This window comes from Rhamphochromis sp. 'chilingali' (assembly GCF_963969265.1).
Source record: "Rhamphochromis sp. 'chilingali' genome assembly, chromosome: 13".
NCBI classification, from domain to species: Eukaryota; Metazoa; Chordata; class Actinopteri; order Cichliformes; family Cichlidae; genus Rhamphochromis; species Rhamphochromis sp. 'chilingali'.
Genome location: NC_137940.1, coordinates 30,553,226 through 30,572,854, shown reverse-complemented (window position 1 = coordinate 30,572,854; position 19,629 = coordinate 30,553,226). Strand labels below are relative to the sequence as shown.

Here is a 19,629-nt window from a genome sequence, read left to right as displayed (position 1 = left end):
TCCTCTTTTTTGTACTTCCTGGATAGATAGGGCAATAATATGCTAGTCAGTGTGGATATTCTGAATAAATATAGTTGCTTTTTTACTCGATGCCTGAAGAGTTTCATTTTGCACCTCTAGAGTGCAGTGTTGTGGCCCCCCCCCAGCACTTATAATGTCTTAAGGCCTGGTCACACTGAATCACTGTGGGTGGGGGGACTCTCAAGGAAACTGGGGGAAATTCCTCACATTGTTCCTCTTTCCACCCTACCCACACTTAAGTATTGCCTAAGAGTTTGTAGTTTGTTTTTTCTTTGATTTTACCGAAAGCTCTGGAAAGTCAGACTGTATTAAAAAAGAGACTTGACTCAAAGTGTTAAAAAAGACACTAAAATTCAAAATAGTAAAAATAAAAAACAAACCCTTAGAGGTATAGTCATGCACTAAGCCTTAAATCCTTTAAATAGCTGTGGTCAAGCATGATTCATGTAAAGAAGCATGTTTACCAGCAGACCAAGCGCATGCGTAACATGTGCACGATGGCCGTTGATAGCGGTTTTTAATACCAGTAGTTTTGGCGACTTGGTGAGGAATGCTGTTGTTGTACTTCCCCATGAAAGTGGTGCTTCCTCCCAGACTATTGTTCTTGGGCAATCAATGAAATGACATCAGTGTGTGTGTGTGTGGCCACTGAGGGGAATGAATGGGAGGAGATAAGAGGCGGTGGGAGGTAGCTTCTATATTCCACAACACAATTTAAATCCCTCACTTCCGTTTTGTTGTAATAGTCTTTCTCATACCAGCCAGTGTACGTTCCATCTGGGAGGGGATACTTTAAATTTTGTTCCTTTTGTGATAGCAGACTGCTGAGCGACTGCGCCCACCTCGTAAAAACACCTGTATGAGAGGAGGAATTTTGTGTGCGCCTGCGTCTTTACGGTAGCCGTTGATCCCGCCCTCTCTTTTGATAGAAAACTCGGTGATGTCGCTCGGTCTTTAACGAGCTTGACCCAGAACCCGGAGAAGGAGGGGGAAAAAAGAGGGCAGAAAACAGTAAAAAAAAACAAAAACAAAAAAAACAAAACAAAAAACGACCGTCTGGAAGGGGCAGGCTTTTCAAGAGCAGGTGAGTAAATTCGTAAATGTTACCATATGGCTGCGTGTGCTGGGGGTCGCGTTTTTCCCCCCTCCATCAAATTATGGGTGCACTGCAGCGCTGGCAAGGAGTGGTCACAGCATCGACTCTCCACGGCTAGCTAACGATGCTAACGTAAAGTTCAAATCGAGACCCTCTATTGCTCGCCGTGCAGGACTCAAACAAGCCTTTGGTGCCAGGAGATAAAACAAAGAAAGCCGTCAGACCTGACTGTGAAGGACGCTTTAACCGAATATTCCCGTGCCTAATCTGTTTTTGCTACCCTAACGCTAGCCTGGCTATTTTTTGGCAGCGATCTGGGACGGCTATGTGGGTTATTGTGATGCTAACGCTGCAAGACAGCCAAACGAGGTCATGCGGGTGCTGAGCGAGCATTCACGCCAACTTGGGCTGATTTGATCTCCGGCGTTGTCATTTATTTGTGTAGTAGCGCTAGCGCAACTACAGAGTAAGTCAAATGCGTGGTCTTTGTTCGCCTTTTATTTATGTCTCTGTGTGCCAGCTCACCGCGTCGCTCCTACCCCACGCTGCTATCTTAACGCTAGCAAATCAATTCCCGACATTGCGTGGGATTTCAGAAGGGGTGCTAGCAGTTAGCTGATCTTGCAGGTGATAGGTTTTGGGGTGTTCAAGCAGATATGGCAGTGTGATGCTCGAGCGTTTTTTCTTTTTTGCCTGTCTGCACTTAACTGTGGTTTGACCTACTTATCGTTGCAGCTGATGCCTCCTTTCTGCGGGTAGCATCCATATTTTTCAGCTGGAGAAGGGAGCAGATTGCACAGGCTTGACGGTAATTACGATTAGGAGCTCTCCCGTGTCCCGGAGCATAATTGGAAACCTGTTTGGTTAGACGTGTATGTATATGTTGCAGAACTCTCTGAGGTTAATGGTCTTCCATTTGCAGCCTGCCACACATCCTGGGATTATTAGCTTGTCAGCCTGTGAACCTGTTGTGAGTCCTGTGTGGACTTGTTTTTGTTAGGAAAGTGCCTGGGTGGGGATAACTGTCAGCCTGTTTGTGTGCCTGAACTCACAAACACTGGTTTCATTAAGGCACAAATGCACACAATGTGTTTTACACGGGCTTCCTGTACCTATCACTTTACCTGTAGCTGACTCATGTGCTCCAGGTGCCACCACTAATAAGTCTGTCTGCAAGTCCTTGTTTGATTGTTGATGCGTGCTGCCGACACAGACTACAATTGTGTCTGCTCTCTTGAGGTGTACAGGTTAATCCCCGAAGGGCCTTGTGTGTGTGTGTGTGTGTGTGTGTGTGTCCCCATCTACGTTCGTGCATGTTAACTGTGTGTGTGCGTTAGGATGTAAGTGGATTAGGAGGCTAAAGCTTCAATCCCATTACAAGCCATGCTCAGCTTAAACTACCACCAGTGGCATCAAACTGACTTGAGAGCAAATTGCAGTTAGTTACTCTGAGATGTGTGAACAGATGTGCATTTCAGCAGTGAATATCTTGTTTCAGTGGGAGCTGGTGCAGGTGCCTCTGTTACTGACTAGATTTTAATTAAGTGGACAGAGGCTATATTGTTGCTTACATGTGAGTATGATCAGATATCCCCTGACAGGAGTGAGTGAGTCACGTTGACTGATGGGTGCAGAATCAGATGGAGCTGTCTGACTCGTGGTGTGTCAGTGTTCGATCAGATGTTGTAGTTGACCTCAAGGCACGGTACTTGACATGTTGAACCTCTTTTACTTCTCCTTGTCATGGTCGACTTGGAACAGTGTGGCTCTTTTAAAGAACAAAATAGGAAAACTTGTTTTTGTAGTTACATAGACTTTTTAAAAATGTGTATAAGTCCATGTTGTGACTCTGTACCTGAAGTCCACATGTAGGGTTGCTCCATTTGTTTCCTCTGGCACTTTACGTTTTGTCTTAGGTTGGTCTTTCTGGGCATATGTTTTTGACAGATATATGTGTGTGTATGTGTGTATGTACGTATGTATGTGTATATATGTCAGACCACAATGTCTGAAACCCAAGAGAAGATGGTGATCTGATTCAGTGGTTAGACCACTCTGCTTCTTGAATCAACAGCCCAAAAATAGACTGATTTTAGATGGAGCCTGCAAACAGTCACCGCAAACATTTAATTTGGTCGCATCAGACATGAACTAGTCTTTTAACCAGTCTGAAGTGCTCAGTTATAAAGTTACAACGTCTGCTTACTCAGATTTTGGTTAGTCGATTTATTAAACTTTTAAAAAGCAGAAACTTTGAGTTTTCAGGTAGTTGCAGGCGTACTTTTGGGACCAAATAAAGGAAAATGCGCTAAAAAGCAAAACAATAATTTTCTTGTTTTAGTATTATTTAAAAGCATAACTGTGATTAAAGTGAATGACTTTGTACTTGTAATCTCTAGGAGATTCGAGTGAAAGTAATGTTTGATGTACCTCATGTGAGAACAGAGCATGTAACCGTCCAAAGTTTACAATATGTGGACACGCCACGTGTTTGCTGCCCTGTGCACGATCTGGCCTTACACCTAATGACACCTAACTCATAAGATCATTTCCAGTAGCTGGAGCAGCCGTGATGCTGAGTTTCTCACTTTCTTTCTCACATTTAGCATTAGAAAAGGGAACTCATGATAATGTCAGTGTGTCAGAGTTTTTCTGATGTTATCCCAGATTTTATATTAAAAAAGAAAATGCTCTACTAACTTCTTATTTTAAAATAAATTGCGATGACTTAGCTATGCAGGTTCATAAAAATTGGTTCCCAAAGTTCACAAAAGCAGAACAGAAACCAGTAAATGGAGAACAATATTGGCAGGGTGGGAAGTGCCTTGTGGTCGTGTGATCAACATATTGACCATGGGGGATTTTCGCCGCAGCAAAACACTCTGTTGATGGAAGAAGACAACCATCAGCTGGTGGTTTATGAAAGTGTACCTTAGGTAGGTTTTCAAGGTTTGTGTACAACTGGTTCTATTGGGGTAGAGGATTTATAGTGAGCCAAAGACGCCATTGCGGACCTCTCCTCAGCTCTGATGTCGAATTCATAACATCCTGTTTCTCAGGAAGTGGCTATGAGGGGAAAGGGGAGCGGCAGTGGGACGACATTGATTGTTTTCATTGTTCAGCGAAACTCTGCGCTGACTTTCAAGGCCAAAACTAACAGCTGTGAGAGAGAGAGTCGGATGGAGGACAGAAGCCATGCGCATGTAAAGAGTGACATTATAAACACAGATGCGTGCACAGTCAAATGTGTCCTATGATCTTTTTCTTGCTCCCAAACCCTTTTCACACTTGCGCCTGTGCTCTCAGTTGCACAAACTTCTCATTGTTCCTCCAGCCTCCCAGGCTGACAGCTGCAAATTCCCTCCTGGCTGTGGTTAAACCACAATAACACACTTGCTCACACACTGTGTGTGTGTGTGTGTGTGTGTGTGTGTGTGTGTGTGTGTGTATGTATATATATATATATATATATATATATATACACACACACACACACACACTCTCGCCTGCCAAGAAATATCCATCATGGTTTATAATTAATCTTGTGCAAATGGCATTAGTGCTCATTAGTTCAATAAGATGGCCTACAGACAGGTAATGATAATATTAATGATTTTAACAAGCCAAGAATTGAGACTATGCGAGTTTATCACAAAGCTATGTAAACAGAGCAGCTTTAGAGACTTGATTAGTTTATTTTGCTGTGTTTGGGTCACAATGACCAGTAAACCTGCCTTGAAGTGCCACAAAAGCACAGTAAACTCTGATCTCTGAGTGATTATTAGCTAGTGTCCTCCTTAGCCTGTTCCACACTGGATGAGTGGGTGGGCTGCTGTGCTGAATTGGCAGGAGACAATGCTAGGAATGCAAGATTAGCTTTTATCTTTGATTCAGCACTCCTTTCCTTATCGCCCCCAACCCCCCCAAGCTTCACCCTCTCATTCCCTCATCTTTCCTACAAGTCCATCTGTTTTATTTGTTTCCAGCTCTTAAAAGTCTGTTCATCTCAATCTCTAAAGGATGAAATCAACCCTGTCTGGTCTGTGACCATATAAAGGCATGTGGGTAACACGACAGCAGTTTGTGATTTGCTCAGGTAGGAGGTTATGACTCTCTGTGAGTCAATGAGGTGACATCATATCACTTCCTGGCAGCCAGCCTTATCCCACATGCAAATGCTGGTTTTGGTTCTCGTGGATTCCTTTGTCTTAGGAAACACTTAAGCCACGCCTGGTTTCCTCATCAGGTCATCCCACTTTCCCTCCCTCTTTTCCCATACTGAACACACCCCATTCTGGGATTTTATTTTATGTTTTTCTTTTTTTAAATGTCGTGTGCTTTGTTAGTCATTATTTTGAAATTCGTACAGGAACAGACAGGCACTGCAGCTGTCAGTTTACTAGGTAAAATGAAACTGAGAAAATGATCTTACTGTGTGGTAATAGTGTGTGGTAATAGTTTTGTTTTTAATTATTTTCTTTATAAGCTCATGCTGGGTCATGAAAGTCAAACGACGAGTCATTCATCATCACATCTTGAGCCCCAATGCTTGCTTTGTGCTTTGCTCTACACCTGTTATCTGAAGTGTAAATGCAGGGCCCTGTTTCTTGTTCAAACTTTCAGCTGCGTTGGTGCATGTGCGCCAGACAGTGTGACTGAAATTTAGTCACCCCCCCACCTCGTCCAACCGGTCATGCAGGTGTGTAGCAATAGCGGGTTTATTCACCTCATGAAGAGCTGGGCCGCTGCAGAACAGGGTGTATCACCAGATAAGAGGATCTGAGTCTCCACTATCCAGTTGCTTGCCTCTGGTATAACAATGTCTCTTTTTAAGGTACAATAACAAAGGATATAGAGGGAGGGGATATAAGGCAGTTAGGAGATTTGGGAATTAATGCTCGGAGCTACAGGTAGGGTGAAAACTGATTAGAGAGAAAAGCTTGGATTAAAAAAAAGGGCAAAAAGAAGAGGTAGTAAGAAGAACATATGTTAGAATCTCTAAAACCTGCTTTTGCTTAAGCTCTTTATGCTGAAAATCGATGTTATCCAACCTAGAAATAGGTGCAGGTTGTTCAACTTCCCCAGCTAGCCTCCATATTCTGGCCAAATGTTGAGTAAATACAGGGTGTGTCCAAAGGCTGAAACTACTGTATATCTGTCTCCCTGCTGTGCCTTCCTCCTCACAGAGCGAGCAAACAACCCCCGTTGACACGCTTGTACGGTATTCTCACTGTGTTGCTGATTTTCAAGCCGATGCGTCTTCTCTAAAACACTTCTCGCCCTCTTTCCTCCACCTCTCCTTTCTTTCTCTGCAGTCCATTTCTACCTGCTTCTGGGGCTCGGTGGTTGGGTCACTTTCCACACATGAACAACTAAAGCGCCACTTCTGAACTTGGTGTGATCTCTCACCTCTTCTACCAAAACCTTGCCCACAGGTTAAGGTGTGTATTTTGGATTTTCTGTGAACCCAGTTTAAAGGCAGATGGTGCATTTTTAGTGGTCAACCCATAAGGAGAAGTGTGCAGTTCTCTTTTGGGTTAAAGGTTGTAAGTTGTGGTGTTAAGCTTCCTGTTTCAGTAAAAAAAAAGCTTCATTCTCTAAGGGTAAAGGTTGTTTATATAAAGGATTTTCTATTTATCACCAGAAATTATTCTACTTGAATGTGGGGGGGAGTGACTTATCCAAGGACAGCATTTAGCTTTTCTCTGCTCTTATCTGAAACTTTATCCATGAAATGTCTTGTGATACAAAGATACTAATACATGTTTTAAAAACTTTTCTTGGCGTCTTATTTCTTGTGTGGTATCGGACAGTGTCAAAATTTAGAGGATATCTTTGTTTATTTAATGATGGTGTATTAAACTGCATGCAGTCATTGACGTAATGTTGTGATAAAATACTACATATCCACGTTTTATGATTTAACAAACTTTTATGGTTAAGTGCTATAAACCTCTGCTACCACTTCCTCTCTGCTGCAGTTTACCAGTGAAGTTGGGATTTCAGGGTTTTTTCTTTTTCTTGTTTTAATCCTTTGAACACGGTAAATTTTCCCACGCAGAATTTAAATTGGTTGGCCATGCAAATATATTTATTTTAGCCAAAAAAGACATTTATTTTTTAAAATCAGTTTTCCTCAATTCATCTTTTTTTTTTTCTTTTTTTTTTTTCCTTCCTTGTATTTTGCAAAAGTTCTCTGTTACAAAGTTTTCTGCCTGCAGGCTGACCAGTCGCTGGTACTGGTTTTCTAAGCAGTCTCTCATTCAGTTGAGCCCCATAGGATGTGACTGACAAGGAAAATGAATCAACTGCTCTGTCTTGTATTTGTCACAAAGTGCTCGGAAATGCGACAGAGTGCAAGAGGAACACCTAATTTTATTTATTTATTTTTTTGTCTGTGTGTGTAGAATCCTTGTCTGTTGCTGTTGATGACGTGTGAATATGTGGGAAATATTGCTCATAGTTGTGACATTTGGGGGGGGGGGGAGATGAATGAAATGGACATGACAGGAAGTCTCTTCCTGTAAAATTCTAGTGTATTGGGAAAGTTCTCTGGTTGACGTTCAGTTGGAGGCGTGTCTTTACGCTAACCATTGTAATTTCATCACTGAAGCCAAATCATGAAGAGAACTCTTGTGAAATCCCGTAGCTCTCTAAAAAACCTCTGTCTTAGTTACCAAGCAAGATCTGAGGATAACCACCTCCCCATTCAAATCATGCATCAGCTGGATCTCGCTGTACTCTGTTTGGAGAGTGTGTTTTTGTTATACACCCTCTCCCACTGCTGTAGCCTGTTTTAGGGCTGTATGCATGTGTGTAACGCCCCCTTCTCTCCCCTTGGGGCTGTGTAGTGTGTATGGAGCAGTGCGAGAGCGCAGCGGCTCTGCTGGAGTCGGTCAGGGAGCAGGAGGTGCAGTTTGAACAGCTGACCAGGGCGCTGGAGGAGGAGAGGAGGAGAGTGGGCCTCCCCGCCACTAGCCCCTCAACCTTGGGTCGTCCCCTCCCTCACACACAGGTAACTCCCCAAAGAACCCAAATATTCCCATCTTGAGTCATTTCAACACCTCTACGTCTTTGATTGTATGGATCATTATTCCCTCCATCCAACCCTTGGCGTGAGTTCATGCATCGTTTGTCTCTTGACATTCATCCGTCCATCACTCATCCCCTATCTCCTTGGTCCCACCTCCTCCCATCCAGTGCTCAGCAAGGGCGTTTCTGTGCGTCATTCTTGTAACTTTTTTTTTTTTTTTTTTTTTTTTTAGATCTTTCTTTATGGACTCTGATAACATATGTCTGACTCATTAACTCTCATCTGCAAATTTATCATTACATGCCTTCAAAACCTATCAGCATGCCTACAGTGTCACTCACCAGACGCACTCTGACTCGCATTCATTTTTCATTCTCCCCTGCTGTGGAATTTCAGTAATTTTCTTATCCCTTCACAGCATTGTGCATGTGTTGCATAGTCCTCTAAACAAGTTTTCTTCTCCAAGTTTTTGTTTTGTTTTTTAAGATCAGATTCTTTTCTTTTGTGATCATGTCGCATCCTCATTTGTTTTAAACTCTACTAGATGAATGGCTGTTTAAAAGTCGATATTCATTTCTGCTGTATGCATCAGTCTTAACTGTCTGTGTGTTGGTGCTGCATGTTGTATCTATTAGACTTGCAAATTTGTGTGTTGTACGTTAGAAATTGTTATGGCTGCTCCACAGAGCTTCCAGGTTTGGCAGGAAGCTGACAGGTTGGCTTAGGATGGCTTTTCAAAATGACAGTGGATACATTTTGACCATTTGGCCATTAACTGACACATTTTAGCTCTGATGCTGTCAATATGTCATTATATCTGACAACTGAGAGCACTTATTTTGTTGTCATTTAGCAGATTTGCTAAATGACAATAATGGATTTTGTGCAGATGTTATAAGACGTTACATTTTCTTTTTCAAATAAATTAAAAAAAGAGGGACTATTATAAGTAGGTATTTTCTTACATTTATTTAAAGCTTTTTAGAGGTTTAGCTGTGACTCCCACTTGTTTTGTTTTCCAGACTAATAATTTATGTGGTCCCACTGTTATCATGTGCCATTTTTCTTTACCATAGCGCTTATTTGAGCAGTTAGAAAATAATGGACCTGTTTTTGTTTGTTTGATCAAGTCACACTTTTACAGTAGAGGAGAAATGTTGGCACACTTTTGTAAGCAGTTCTTAAATGTTTTCCTTCCTTTTTCAGGGCGTGCTGACATTGATTAGATCTCATGTTTTGTCTTATGAAAATCCTTCAAAGCCTGAAGGCTACAAAAACTTTGTAATAGCTGTCAATGCTTTATGATAAATGCACACAGTATCTGTTCTGCGATTATGGGTTCAAATGCATACCAGAGTTGTTTGTAAATCAGATGGTATTAAAGGAAGGACCAGCTCTAGAGGAAGTTTGTGCTTCCTTTACGGTGTATGCACAGTCTGCTCTTCCAATCTTCATATCGCTTTTTAAAAAAAACAAAAACACAGCCCTGCTTCCTTGTGGGCACACAATAAACCGCAGTAGCATTGCAACAAAGTGGAAGAAATTGTAAAAGGTCTTTAAATATTTTTCTGGTCGGCAGTATCAGTAATACTGAAGCTGAGTGTCGAAACGCTAAACAGCTGCTGATAAACGCTTCCAAAATAGCTCAGTTGTGCTGCGCTTGCATGTGATTGCCACTAACCGAGGTAGTTGCATTGCTAGAGTGTTACTGTGGTTTAGAAAGAAAGTGTCCCAAGTCGTACACTGTGACAGCCTTTGATTATATAAGAGTTTAGTGCAGGAGGAAACGAGGTGTGAGGATGACTGGCTGCATTCCAAAATGTCCTCCTTCGTGTCTGGCAGTGATTCACAGACCATAAACATGCAGGGACGGTTTGGTCAGCACTGAATGTGCTTCAGCAGCAGTAATATCATCTGAGTGGTTAAAAGTAGACAGCACAGACTACTGGGAACTGTGCCTTTACCCTCAATCTTGTATATTGTTTCAGTGTAATAGTATATTTAATTTTTTTTTTTCCCTGTGTATTTCACAGTCATGTTTTCCTCTTTTATCCCAGAACGGGCGTTTAGGGGATGCAGACATAGAACGACTGAAGCTGACAGACACATATATAAACGGCACACAGGTATGTGATTGTACAAAGTTAAGCACATTTAAAAAAAATAATGTTCTTTTATCTATGCTTAAATATTTACACGTGTGGTGTCTTTGCTACAGTACAGGATGGTGGACCCTGCACATGGCGCTCTAGATGAGAGCTACACGCCAGAGGATGAATCTCAGGAAGTGCATTCAGTCTTTTCCGAAGAAGGAACCACGCGGCGGATGGACAATGGGGTATGTTAATCTAGCGCATGCTTCATTTTCACCGATGATATCAGACGTTATAAAATTTTAATTTAGCCATGAACATTTTAAAACACTGGACTGATCTCACTATGCCACAGATGAAGAAACCGATATCGCGCACAGTCCTGCCTACTGAGTCATTGTCCATCGATGGGGGCTTGTCAGTGCCTGGTATGGGCGTCTACAGCGCCACATTGGACCGTCCTTACAGGCAGCCTGGTGGAATGGACTACCCCACTGCTACAGTACCCAGAAACTACCACTATGGTCCTGTGGGTGGTTACGATGACTATCGCGGAGGTCTGCCATCAGAGGCCTACGCTAGTCTGAGCAGGGGTTCACACATGGATGATCGCTACAGGTGATTGATGCTTCTAGACAGTGTCTTGACGTTTAATGGTGACTGCTTTGCGCTACATTCAAGCATACACGTCTTTACAAGCCACAGTGTAACGGAAGTTTCCATCATTGCATACAGGGGAATAACTTCCTGTTTTGCCTCATTAATTATTTAACTTTTTAGCCCTTGTTAATACTAATAGACATGTTTTTCCACACTCAATAATTCAAAGCTAAATATAATTCCCCCTTTTTTTTAAGCATGCTTTTTTTGTAGTGCATATTCTAAATAATCATTCAGTCATGTGTGAAACTGACATGAGCAGAATTTATAGTTGACAGGCCTTGAACTTAACACCATAATAACATGATGGTAACATAGCCAGTCTATAAACATCTGTTCCGCATTTGTCCACAGACCATGAAGTGTCAGGCAGAAGCCGAGATGTGACATCAGATAACACGTGTCGATCTTTTCCACATTAGCAGCACCTATCCTGCTATCTCTGTCAATCTAACACTGTCTTTTCTTTGGAAAAGAAAGGATTAAGCTAACCCGACTCATCACTTTCATAACTGCCATCTTTACTCAGGCCAATGGATGGCTACAGGACTCTGGACTCTGGCTACCGGGCTCCGAGCCGCCAGCAGCTCGACCCGTACGCAGCACAGCCCCAGGTGGGTCGGGGAATGAGGGCCATGGGCTCTGCGATGGAGATGCGGTATGGGCACGGTCACTATGGTTTGGAGGATGATCAACGTAGCATGGGATATGATGAATATGGAATGGGGCCTCCACCTATGCACCCTGGAGGCTATGGTACCATGCCACGCCTGGGACCGGGGCCTGGGGGTATTGATAGACGAAGACTGAGGTAAAATAAAAACGTACTGTTCTGCACTAAGTCAATTCACAACATTACATAGTTTATTTGATAAATAAACACTCTTGATAAATGCTTCCATCCACTTTTACAGGAGCTGCGAGGACACTTTGGACAGTGACATAGGCAGCGTTGAGCCATACGCCTGGGCCGTCCCGATGACAATGGAGAGAGGAAGCATGGCTTCTCTGGACAGCACATTGAGAAAACCTCCTACTTCGTGGAGACAGCCAGAGCTTCCGGAGGTTATCGCCATGTTGAATTACCGCCTGGACCCTGTCAAGACCAACGCTGCTGCCTTCCTCCAGCACCTCACATTCAAAAATGACAAGGTAAAGCAAACTCTGCAATTGTGTTTCTGGTAGTTCTCTCTTTGTATGCTGAGTTGTAGTGTTTCTTCTGCTAATTTCTTTTTTTTTAAAGGAAGTATCTAATTATGTTTGTAGGTTAAATCAGAGGTGCGCCGCCTAAAGGGCATCCCAGCTTTGGTGTCGATGCTGGACCATCCTACTAAGGATGTGCATCACTCAGCCTGCGGGGCTCTGAAGAATATTTCATATGGACGAGACCAAGACAACAAAATCGCCATCAAGAACTGCGATGGCGTACCTGCTCTGGTTAGATTACTGAGGAAAACGCACAACCAGGATCTCACAGACACTATCACAGGTATCACTGTTATGTAAAATTTTTGTTTTTTGATATATGTGGCTCTTAAATGTTACTACTATTTGGAAGATTTGTGTGGTGGTTATATTTTCTTATTTTAAAGACTCAACTGTCTCTTTATTTCATTCTAATATTCATTCTAAATTATCCCAGGCACCTTGTGGAACCTTTCATCCCACGATTCGGTTAAGATGGAGATTGTGGACCACGCCCTGCATGCCCTAGTTGACGAGGTGATTGTTCCACACTCAGGCTGGGAGAGAGGGAACAGCGGAGGAGGAGAAGAAAGCTGCAAACCACGCCATATGGAGTGGCAGACCGCCTTGACCAACACTGCTGGCTGCCTTAGGTATGCAAGAGATCAATGGATGCAAAGCAGAGGAAGTTGAAGAAGGAGAAAAGGAAGCTTATTTTAAGGAGAAAACATGCAATTATGTGCTTAACTTCTCTCCCTTTACTTCAGGAATGTGAGTTCAGAACGCAGCGAGGCCAGGCGAAAGCTGAGGGAATGCACGGGGCTGGTGGATTCACTTATGTACATGGTCCAGTCACAGATCAACTGCAAAGATGTGGACAATAAGGTTAAAAATTCACTTATAACTGTCCCTTTTTTCGCAAGACAGTTGTGCGATTTAAAAAAATAAATGAATAAATAAAAATTGGAGTTTGAGCCTTTTGTCCCCATTCACCCCTTCTTCCTATAGCTGGTGGAGAACTGCGTCTGCCTTCTGAGGAATCTGTCCTATCAGGTTCACCGTGAAATCCCCGGCTCTGAACAATACGCAGAGGCCATACCTGTCAACCAGGGCCCAGCTCCAGCCAGTAAGGGCGGCTGCTTTGGCTCTAGAAAAGGCAAAGGTTGGTGTTTTACAGCTACATTGTGTCAGATTTGTGGTTGAGTGAGTGGCAGTTACTGGTGGGGTTAAGCTTTTTGGTGGCAGAAGACCCTTTCCCTGTTTTTCACACTCTACTGTTTCCCCCCCTTTCCTTTTCTCCCTCCTTATTTCTTCCCACCCTATTTCACTTCTTCCTCTCTGTGCTCTGTTTAGATGAGTGGTTTTCCAAAGGTAAGAGTTTGCGTTTGGTGTTCTCACGAACCTGCGAAGCTGTCCATCCCTCTCATCACATTATTTTACTAATGCATATTGAAACACCTGGAGAAATAACGTTGAATTTACACGCATTCCACAGGCATGATCACACATAGCATTGCATGCTGATGGTGCTTGTTCCACTGGTTGCATGTTGGACCAGATAACAAGACTGAGAATATGAAAATGGTTATACCCCCCCCCCCCCCCCCCCCCCCCCCCAACATCACTATATCTGTCTTATCTGCTGTTTCTTTTTTTTTTTCTGCAGGAAAGAAGGATGTAGATGATGGAAGTGCAGATATGGTTGATATTCCAAAGAGAACGACACCTGCCAGAGGTACTGTTTGTGTGTCTGCTTCTCTTTCAGATGATTTATAGTTGATCAGGGAGCTTGTGTTCATATAAAAGCATACAACTCTCTCTCTCTGCCAACTTTAGGTTATGAGCTTTTGTTCCAGCCTGAAGTGGTTCGTGTTTACACGTCACTGCTCAAAGAGAGCCAGAACCCATCAGTGCTCGAGGCTGCTGCCGGCGCCATCCAGAACCTGTGTGCTGGCCGGTGGACTGTTAGTATCATTTCTTATCAGTGATTCAGAGCTGGCTCTCTGCTATAAAAGGCTAATGTTTAATTTTGAACTTTAAAAGTGCATGAACCCTGAATAGTTGGGTCTGTCTTTGTTTTTATGTTATTAGATGACAACTAAAGTTGATCTGTTCTTTGTGCTTTTCATACAGTATGGTCGGTATATCAGGGCAAAGGTGCGTCATGAGCAGGGACTCCCCATGATGGCAGAACTGCTGGCTCATGGCAATGATCGTGTGGTTCGTGCAATGTCTGGAGCTTTGAGGAATCTTGCCATTGACAACCGAAACTGTGAACTGCTAGGTAAGATTGTTTCTTCTTAGCTGTTATCTATCATCTTAGCATCTGTGTCATTTTTTTTTTCTAAACATTCATTGCACTTGGGTTAAGAGTAAGAGTTTCTCTTGCAGGTTTGCATGCAGTGCCTCACCTTGTGGCCAACCTGCCTGGAGCCCAGAATCAGTCTGGGCGTAATCTATCCGAGGAGACAGTTGTGTCTGTACTGAGCACGCTCAGTGAGGTGCTAGGCAACAGATTGGAGCCAGCAAAGGTCCTTCGAGAGAAACGAGGCATCGAGAGCCTGGTGCTAATCAACAAAGATGGGTAAGTGTTCTCTGAGTGTAGAAAAGGTGCTTTGCGTATGTGTGGGTTTTTTTTTTTTTTTTTTTTTTTTTTTTTTTTTTTTTTTTTTTGTGTGTATAAAAGCAGCTGTTTTCTAACCGGTGTAAACCGTGTGTGTGTTATATAACAAAACTCATCAGAGATGATAACAGCTCAAACCCTTATCTCTGGTTATCTTTCAGCAAGCGCTCTGATCGCGAAGTGCGGGGGGCGAGCCAGGTCCTGCAGCTCGTCTGGGCTCACAAGGAACTGCGCCGACCTCTTGAGAAAGACGGCTGGAAGAAAACTGACTTCATGGTTAACATTAACCCAGGCACCACTACCACTAACGGCCCGAGCACTCGAGCTAACGGCACCTATGAAGACAGCACTACACCCCTCCTGGACAGAGGTGAGCAGAGAAAGTATTTACATTAAATTTTGCAGGAGGGTTATTTATGAAGAGTAAATAACTCATGAATTGTTTTTCTTTGTGTCAGGGGAAAAGAGGGACATGATTCCCCTGAATGACATTGGCCCTGGTTAGTAGATTTCTTTTAGATTTCTTTTGTTTTTGGGGGGTTTTGTTCTGCCTCAAGATTAAATCTTTAGCAAATTTTAACCTGTTTTCATCTTCCTTCAGAGGCCTACTCTACACTGGACCAGAAAGAAAGGAGACACACTCTGGATGAGACCACAGACACTTTACCGGTACTTAAAGTCACTATTAACATGTTGGATTGCTGGCTTAATGACACTAATCCCTAACCTCCTGCACAGCTCTGAATATTTCCTGATTGTAACCTTTTAAAACCTCACGATTACTGACACATCTTTTCTCACACTCATTTCCTGTCCGCCTTCTTTCTGTCTTTCTCTGCTCCTCTCTCAGCGAGGGATGTATGGGGGCAGAAAGGGCTCCCTGCCTCTATTGGACTCCTACGATGGTTAGCCCTCCCCCATCCCCTCTACCCCCCTCTGCATGTAACAGCATGGTATGTCCAACTGACCTCTATTCCTGCATGAACTTTATGAACTCCTTTTTGTCTCTAATAACTGAAAACCTGAGTGAAACCTGGTCCAAGTCTGATTGTGAACTAAAACAGGCAGAGGTGTCGTTGTACTGATGCTTAAATATGAGATACCCTGATGTGTTGTGTATTCATGCTGGTATAGTATGCTGCTAGGTGTTCCTTGTGCATTGTCCTCTGTCATTGTAAATCCGAACCCCGGGCTGATCATTAAATAACAACATTTAGATCCTCAGAATAATAACTGTTTATGCATTAGTGTTGTCACAATACCACAGTTTTAAAAGTTACTTACAGTCCTTTTAATACAAAACCAAAGTTCTGTGTCAGTTTTCTACCCGGTTGCTGTACATGATCTCATGGGACTGTTTGGTACAAATGGCATGAAACTTCAGGCCCATTTTGTGCCTTATGCATGCATTTATTTTGTTAAATGCCATACAAAAAAGTTACTGGTCACATTTGTTGTTCTTGGCAAGAAATGGCACATGAAAATCAAAACGATTCTGATGAAATTGATGCTTCCCAAAGCAGTTTTGCTGTGACAGCTACTCTAATCTTAGTCCCCCTCAAAGTCCTTTACAATCAGCTGCTGGAGTGGATTTAAGAATGTCGGGAAGTGTTAATGCTTTTGTCATGTTGTGAAATATTTGTCTGGTTTTTCGGAGATCCACTGTTGTGGGTTGTTATTTGTGTGTGAGAGCACACTCTTGTGGTTGTGTCGGCTACTACAATAACAGACACCCAAGAATAGAAATGGGTTTCATTGATTTCTTTGAGTTTGAGGAAAGTAGTGGCAAAAAGTGCTATTTCTTAACAGCTTTGTTTGGATTACTTTGTAAAATGTTCCTGACTGCATGACCAGAACGGTGAGGGTTTTAAATAAACATGTTTGGCAGTTAAGACACGTAACAAATCACACACAGAGCAGCCCGGTCACTTGTTTAGAGTCGTTAATGGATGATTGACTTCAGCACAGACTTCAGTTTATTATGGATTAGTTCTATGTGCAGGGCAGCAGGCCAGGAACTAGAATCTAATTTAACTAAACTAAAGCAGTAATGTGATTATAGTAGCCTCCTGTTGAAAGGTCGTTTACTGTGACAACACTAGTGTGTAGATTGCCATACTTATACCACACAAGTCTTTGTGTTGCCTCCTTGTTTGATGTCTAAATCAGCCACATATCTTTTGTACTTGTGTTTTTTTTTTTTTTTAAATCATTGTGTTTTTGTCTCTTCCTCCAGAAAAACTGATAGTTTGCATCACCCAGACTGGGCCGTCCCTGCCCTACCACTGCTACTGAGGAGAGAAGATCCAGACTCTCCCTCTCCTCACCCCTTCCTTTCCCCGTTTCTCTCTCTTATCACCACACAAATGGGATCAAAACATGGGGGCGGGGGGGTTGGCATCCAAAGAAAGTGGTTGTGTTGCAGGCAAAGACTTTCAAGCAACACACACGTGCAAATTCAGTTGTAGCAGCAGAAATGTATTCCGTTTATAACTTATAATTATTCTGTAAAGGCAATCACCTTTGTTGACAATCATTTGATTCTGGTGTTGTCCTCTGGCTTGCTTTTTTTTTTTTTTTTTTTTTTTTTCCCCATGCTGTTAACTTTTTTTTTTTCTTTTTTTTCCTCTTGGCAATTTTATTGTCATGTTACAGCCACCTGACATTGGCCCTGATAAGTTTGTATTTAGACATTTAAGTAGGGTATATACTGTATATAAAAAGAAAAGGGGGGTGACTGCAGTAGTTTTGGCTCATTAATTTAATTAATGGGAGGTTGGGACACACCGACAGCCCGCCCTGTAGATTGAGAATGTTTATATAGGAGTTATTTTCCTGTCTAGAGTTATTTTCTCTCAGTTGGGATGACAAGAAAGGGCAGGTGTGTGTATATTTATCATACAGTAAACCTGTGGGTGTGTGTGCACGTGGAAAATGAATATGGACCTTTTGAATGATTGTGTGTTGATCCAGATGACACCACATGTTTTTCCATCAGTTATGCTTTTTTTTTTTTTTTTTAAATTGTGTGCTCCTCTTCCTGTGATGAAGCTGTTCTTGTTTTGTTCCCTTTATGTCCCTCCCCACATGGAACATTTAGGAGAATTTCAGCTGCTTTATTTTGGATTTTCCTGTTTTGGTTTAGCCAACTAAACCAGCCAACACTTCAGACCTGGTACTGAGATGAAGCTGTGAACAAACACTACTAAGCCACTAAAATATTTCGACATACAGCTTCAGAAGGCCCTTAACCATTCCTGTACACCTGCCTGTTCATCTTTTCTTTTTCTTTTTTTTTTTCTTCTGGACCAGCTGAAGTGACTTTTTGGAAGAAATTTAAATATAAAATTCTGTAGCTGTTTTTTATACATGCTTGTCTGTATTAAAACATTTGGGAGGCTTCTGTACTCAGAGGAGACTCGAGTTTTAACAGGTTGGGAGAGATACAGGTGTAATTTAAACTGGGAGGCTGGCAGAAGGCACATTTTGTTTTTTGGGTTTGTTTTTTTTTGTATTTCTTTGTGCGTCTGTTTTTATTTTCTGGAGGTTTATATGTATGGGAGTGGTGGATGAGAGCATTATGCAATTTGTTCTACTTTATAATTCCACTTTTACATCAGAGTTGTTTTAAAGGCAAAAGAGACCAATCATCTTTTTGTTTTTTACTCTTCACACACATAGTATATTTGTACTGTTGCCTATCCATGTAAAATTATGATGTACCATTCATTACCTGCCTTGGCTCTGAGAAGTTGCTTTCGTTTTTTCTTTTTTCAGTGACGTATGTAACTGGTTGTTTTTTATAAATAAAGATCTTTTCCTAGACAAGCTTTGGTAACGTGTGCTTGATGTGGCTGTGTGCTGATGTGAGGAAGGACTCCTGTATCGTGTGGATAAACATATCTAATTAAAGAGGGGAAATGCATCTGTGTAATTTCATCCCCTCACTCTTGTAAAGGCAAATGCTAATAGTTGGTGTGTTTGATATTCACTCCCTCACATCTTTAGATCGAATTAGTAGTGCTTTCAGTTGGGAAATGCTTTTTATTTAAGAGACAAACACGTTAATCTCCTAACTTAAGACCTCAAACTGCTCACGCCTTGTGCTCAAGCCTTATTAAAGCCAGCTAACCTTCAAGCGCCACAGTAAAGCTGGAGGCCGGGCGAGCGTTGACGTTCTCGGCTTTGCTGTTTGTCTCTGGTTACACACAGAGCAGCATGTTGACAGGAGGGTAGTGTCCTGAAGGTATGCGTGTGTTTGCTTCCAAACATGTCAAAGATACAGTTGGTTGTCTGTGGATATGAAAGTGTTTAGGTGTTTCAAGTATGCAGCGCATCTGAAATGCATCGTGGGCTGGTTGAGAAGCAGCTGCTGGATCACGAGGGCTATGAGCAGATGTCGGTGTGAAAGTTTGATATTAGTTAAGGTATGATGTGCATGCGTCTGCTTGGAATATAAAATTAACCTTAAATTGAATACACAAGGTGCAGGAAGACAGCCAGTGAGGGCATGTTAGTGGTGTTTTAGCACTGTGAGGGAGTTTTATTCTATAGTGTGGAGGTTCACATGCTTTTTGTAGTAGCTACTAAACAATTTATTCATTCTTGAATCTCTTTACTTTTAGTTGTAACAGTTTGAATCACACCAGCATACACATAATACTCCTGCTTTCATCTCTCAATCTCAAGCAGTCATTTTCACTTTTAAAAGCCACAGAGTCCTGTTTACAAGGGAAGCTACAGATTAATGATTTATGAGAGATGTGCCAAAAATGCCTACATGTATTTTAAGTTTTGAGAAGTAGGCCTGATTTGAGTTTTTAAGCGTGTAAAAGGTATAAAGCCCCACAATAGACTGGCAACCTGTTCAGAGTGCATCCTGCCTATTAGCCAAGGGCACCTGAGCTAGACTCCAATG

The 19,629-nt window shown here is 42.2% G+C and overlaps 1 protein-coding gene across 12 annotated transcripts; it reads left to right on the top strand.

Annotated features, from left to right (window-relative positions):
• Positions 1-756: 756 nt before the first annotated feature.
• On the top strand, positions 757-18,556 carry LOC308408607 (catenin delta-1-like). 12 transcript variants are annotated; one of them, XM_080900954.1, is made up of 23 exons: positions 1,224-1,583; positions 1,853-1,925; positions 6,433-6,558; positions 7,969-8,132; positions 10,208-10,276; positions 10,369-10,488; positions 10,599-10,861; positions 11,433-11,714; positions 11,818-12,055; positions 12,170-12,392; positions 12,546-12,741; positions 12,856-12,973; positions 13,097-13,250; positions 13,442-13,459; positions 13,755-13,823; positions 13,925-14,052; positions 14,222-14,372; positions 14,480-14,672; positions 14,873-15,081; positions 15,170-15,211; positions 15,313-15,380; positions 15,562-15,664; positions 16,948-18,556. In XM_080900954.1, exons 4-22 carry the CDS (start codon positions 7,974-7,976, stop codon positions 15,619-15,621), a joined length of 2,760 nt encoding a protein of 919 aa, XP_080757080.1. In that variant the 5' UTR covers positions 1,224-1,583; positions 1,853-1,925; positions 6,433-6,558; positions 7,969-7,973; the 3' UTR covers positions 15,622-15,664; positions 16,948-18,556. The 12 variants fall into 12 exon arrangements, with proteins under 12 accessions (XP_080757079.1, XP_080757082.1, XP_080757077.1 ...); XM_080900953.1 differs by lacking the exons at positions 1,224-1,583; positions 1,853-1,925 and adding an exon at positions 757-1,105; XM_080900957.1 differs by lacking the exons at positions 1,224-1,583; positions 6,433-6,558 and adding an exon at positions 1,055-1,105.
• The last annotated feature ends 1,073 nt before the right edge of the window (positions 18,557-19,629 follow it).